Here is a 4,690-nt window from a genome sequence, read left to right as displayed (position 1 = left end):
CTTAGATATGAACATGTTTGTGTATGTGTTTATGAGTGTGTGTGTTCGCTCAGCCTTTTCCCAGACTGCATTGTAACAGCACTAGTCTGTTGGATTAAAACCCTAAAGCATAAAATTGTTCTAAATTTGTATACCTTTTATGAGATTATCAAAATGTCATCTCAGAACGCACACAAAGTATCTGCTCTGAGTATGAACATTTCTTTGTGCTGGCAATGTAAGCAAAACACATTCTTGTTTAAAAGCTCGTATTTTCCATGATGAACTGCAATGAGAGCCTGTTAAAACTAGACTGCATATAAGCAAGTGTAACTTCATTATAATGTACATTCACTTTTGTCTTTTTCTATCCTTTTTCCTTTTTTTAAGGGACAGCATCTTAACCTGCTCGAGTACCATGTACCACAAAGTCAGGGATGCTTAGCAGAGCTCTTCAGAGTCCTAGAGAATCACAAAGCTTTTCTCCAAATCAAACACTACTCCATTAGCCAGACCACATTAGAGCAGGTATTTTTTTCTTTTTTTTGTTTTTCTTTTTTATTTTTCTTCCTTTTTTTCTTTTCCCCCCTTATTTTCTTGTCTGAAGGTGCTGTGTACTGTAATTATTAATATAGCAGAATACTGTATCATTTGATGGATTACCCAAACATACGTGACAAACCAGCAGTTCCAGACCATCTCAGGTCTACACAGTGATTTCATTAACGCTACTGCTTTTATGCTGAAGGTTAGCACAGTAAAAGTGTCACAATAAACCACATATTTGTACTGTGCACAAGCATAATCAGTGCTCAGATACATCTATATCTGTGTGGGATGGGAAAGTGGGACTGTGAACTGCCACGTCCAGAGTCCAAAAGTTGGGATCTTACCAACGTCCTTGAAAAGGCTGAACCAGTGTCTGGAAATTACAGCAATCTTTAGGCTTGGGGGACATTTTCCTTTGAGAATTTTCTGTTGTAGTGAGTATCATGCTGCACGTTAGAGAATAGTGCAAATGCACGAGCAGACAGAAGAGATGCCACTTTGGGCAGAAGGAAGAACAGAATGATGGCAAGGATGGGGTGCCTGGGTGGTTGTGATGTGTTAGAGCATCTTCATATGCAACTTATTGTTATGTATTCTACAAACTGAGAGAGTCTCATCTAGTCAAAATATTAATTTTCCATGATAGATGGTGTGAGCTTGCTCTTTTTTCCCATGTGCAAATCATTAATGAATTATTCTGATCTGTACTGACCTGTTAACCACTTGTAAATGATCTATTCACTGAACGGCTGAATATAAGGTAATTTCAGCCTGTTGGTTGTTCAGGCATTGTTCACTCAAGCTTACTTTCCTCTCCATTATTCGTGGTGATTCATCACCTCAGTCACCTACCATTGTTCCCTCTCTCTGACTAACTGAGTGTCAGTTTTAAACACGAAAATAGTTCTGAACAACAAACACCCTTATAATGCATCCCAAGTTTGTTTGCATATGAATATGATCATTTGAATCAAGACTAGCCATCTTGCACTCTCCGTTCCTTGCTGTCAAATAGTTGTGTGATTAAAAAGCAAACAAGCCTTTCTGTGGTAAGATCTGTTTAAAAAAAAAAAAAAATCAGTTGTTGAATCATCACTCTGCAATGTTCAGAAGTATACTTTCACCTTGAAATATCTGGACCATCATCTGTGATGATTATTGATAGAAACGGCAGGCTCACGTTCCTTAGTTTGTAATTTCAAAGCAAATTAAAGCAATTGTTTTCCACTAACTTGTGCAGCAGTAAAATATTATTTTCATACATGTTAGTAACTCATTTTACCATTATTTTTATAATTCATCAGCCATTGTGTTAGTTGGAGAGGTAAAGCAGAATTATATCTAGAGTTTACAAAACATATCTCTAGTGGGGTTCCCTCAACATAAACTATTAATTTTTGTGTCACAGAAGCTTAGGAAAGCAACTGAAAAATAACGTCAGTTATGTCTCTAAAGTTTCAGTTCAAGTACTGTTATTTTGAAAGTCCTACTTTTTTCCATGTCTTACAGGTATTCATTAATTTTGCTACACAGCAGCAAGGAGTCTCGCATTCTTCACAAGAACCTCCTGTTGTTCAGGCCCACATGCCAGTCTAGGCTCAGAATAAGATACAGCTTCAGCAGCATAAGTGTGTGTGTATGTTTGTTTATATATGTACGAGCATTTTGCATGCAATAACTTTCCAGCTGTTAACAATTTGTGAGAAGCAAATAGTAGAAGCAGAGGTGAGTTTGCATTTGTAGGCCAGAAGGAATGCTACCAATTCACAGTAAACCAAGAAACTGGTTAAATGCAGACCAAAAATCTGCCAAAAAAATAACACTTTTTAATTAACCGAAAACTTATAATATAGATGGCCTATTGATGCAGCTTTGTGTAAAAAAAAATAAAAAAGGAAACAAAGCTGATCTGAAATCTCGCAGTGTATAGTAGATTTTCTTTTTTTTTGTAGTGTATCTATGTTCATTTGACTACAGTAATCTTCTCTTGCATGCATGCTTAAGATCTAAGTTTTACATGACAAGGCAAGAAAAACCCATTGAATGGTAGCAATAGCTAGGCTATCACCCAATTTTTGTATTTAATAGCACAAATTGAGAGCCTTTAGACTTCCGAATCAATTCTGTTTTGTGTCATGACAAGCTAAATTAGCCTTTTTATTGTATAAAGGATGCACTATATTCCATAAGGATTTATGTTAAAGAGGTTATTAGTGTACTAGTCTGCCTCCCAGTTATCTTAAGTAAATTTAACAGGGTTTCATAAATCATATGTTACAATGAGTTTTCCCTTATGCCTATAGGTTGCTGCTGGAGAAATTCTCAAGTATCTTTTTTATGATCTATTTCCTTTTTTTTCATCTTTTTGTTTTGTGGTTTTTTTTTCCAAAAGAATGTCAAAATTTTGTTTAATGAGCATGTTAAAATAAAATAAGCATTCAAATGTTGATCAATAAACTGTTCAATAAATGTATATTATGATGCTAGATACTTCAGACAAGCCCATGCCACAGCCTTCAGCCTATAAATGCGTAAAAGAAGTGAACATTTAATGAATAAAATCTTGTGTATTGTGGTGGGAGAAAAAAACTATGGAAAAATTTGGGGGTAAACTGCTGCCTCTTCCAAAACAAGTCTTTGGGGCTCCTGTGAAAAGTAGCTAATGCCACCTTTATTGGACTATGTTGTCTGATACTTGAAACTGCAGAACCAGTGACTTACTTAGAAGTGAATTGCTGCAGTATAATTCCGGGGCGGACAGGGGAAAAGAAAGTGGATTTTGAGATGGAAGAATTTGATTTTAAATGGACAGTTTTGCAGTGCTGCTGCTCTAATTCCATGCTGTATGATGACAAAATATTACAAAATATGTATTTGTGTTTTAGGCTTTGCAAGCTGACTCAGAGGCTTGATTTGTTAGTGTATTTTTGGCCCACTATGCTTTTTTTAAAGTCAGAATTCTGGTTACCTATTTCTCTAGAGGTGAAATTAAATCCTAGAAAAATAAAAAAAAAGTGAAGATTTACAAGACTTGGTCTGCATGTGCATATGGATCAGAGTGAGTGGGCTTATGAAGCTGCTTTGTCATTAGAATGGCTTGGTATATACAGTCCGCTGCGTGATGCCAGAACTCTGCCATGCTCCTCAAGATCCAAAGCACTGAAGAGCCATTAAATCCCAACAGTCACCACCCTGGTAAAAATGCCATGGCACAACAGTATGGCCGTGTTTGAGGTGAAACCAGTTATCTTTAATTTCTGCATGAGGCTGGCAGTGGAAAGTTTCTAAGGACCCTAATCAGAACAAAACCATGTCAATCTTGCAAAGCAGAGTGTGAAAGAAGTGGTGGAAGTGAAAGAAAAAGAAGGCAGATGCAGGAAATCTGGGCAGAAACAGGGATACGCTATCATAGAAGTGTCCTGCTTAATTTCAGGATCTTGGGATGGAAGAAACTGAATGTACTAGGCAAGGCCAAACATCTTTGAGTCATAGTCTGAAACCGTTCAACAGGACAACATTTCTGGAGTTCTTGCTCAGAAGAAAAAAGTAAAAGGGAAAGAATGTCAAGAACATGTGCACAGGGTTTTTTGGTGGTGGTTGGTTTTTTTTTTTCCCTATTCGTATGTCTAGATCTGTAAATTGCTGACACTATGACTGATGGGCTTGCTTTGGTTTTTGTTATGTTTTTATAAACTAATATCTCTCTCTCAACCATCACAAGTCCTTAAAAAAATTAACTGTACACAAGGAAATTTAGAGGATGGATTTGGGAAACAAGATGGTGCCAGTTCTCAGGGTGTAAGGCAGCTGAGCCAGCAGGTCCCATTTGTACAAAATTGTGACAAGAGTGCCTATTCCTGCTTCGGAAGTGTGCCAGGGAGTCGAATTAATAAAACAGTCCTGCACCTCGCTTAGGCCAAGGAGAGCACAAAAGCGTAGAAGACTCACTATGGTGAGACTGAAAAACGGTGGCCTAGCTGAATGCTTAGATAGGGGGAGATTTTTCAGTGTTTGGCTGTGTAAAGATAATGAAATGTAATTTTTTCCTGATTAAAATGTGAAAGATTATATTAGTTTAACAGATGAATACAGTAAATAAGGGTTACTTCAGATTGATGGTTGAGTAAATTCAGTAAACAGTGGTTTTCTTTTTTTAAATTGC

General features: G+C 36.9%; 1 protein-coding gene across 1 annotated transcript in view; it reads left to right on the top strand.

Moving 5' to 3' along the window:
* Positions 1 to 2,124, top strand: part of ABCA13 (ATP binding cassette subfamily A member 13) — a 203,963-nt gene extending 201,839 nt beyond the window's left edge. The window contains exons 60-61 of the mRNA XM_035894140.1: positions 370 to 507; positions 2,038 to 2,124. Of these exons, the coding sequence (XP_035750033.1) occupies positions 370 to 507; positions 2,038 to 2,124 (225 nt within the window). The remainder of the gene's footprint in view (positions 1 to 369; positions 508 to 2,037) is intronic.
* Positions 2,125 to 4,690: the final 2,566 nt, after the last annotated feature.

The sequence above is a fragment of the Egretta garzetta genome, unplaced genomic scaffold (assembly GCF_000687185.1).
Source record: "Egretta garzetta isolate BGI_Z169 unplaced genomic scaffold, ASM68718v1 scaffold264, whole genome shotgun sequence".
NCBI classification, from domain to species: Eukaryota; Metazoa; Chordata; class Aves; order Pelecaniformes; family Ardeidae; genus Egretta; species Egretta garzetta.
Note: the sequence above shows the minus strand (reverse complement) of the source record. Positions and strands in the feature narration are given on the sequence as shown.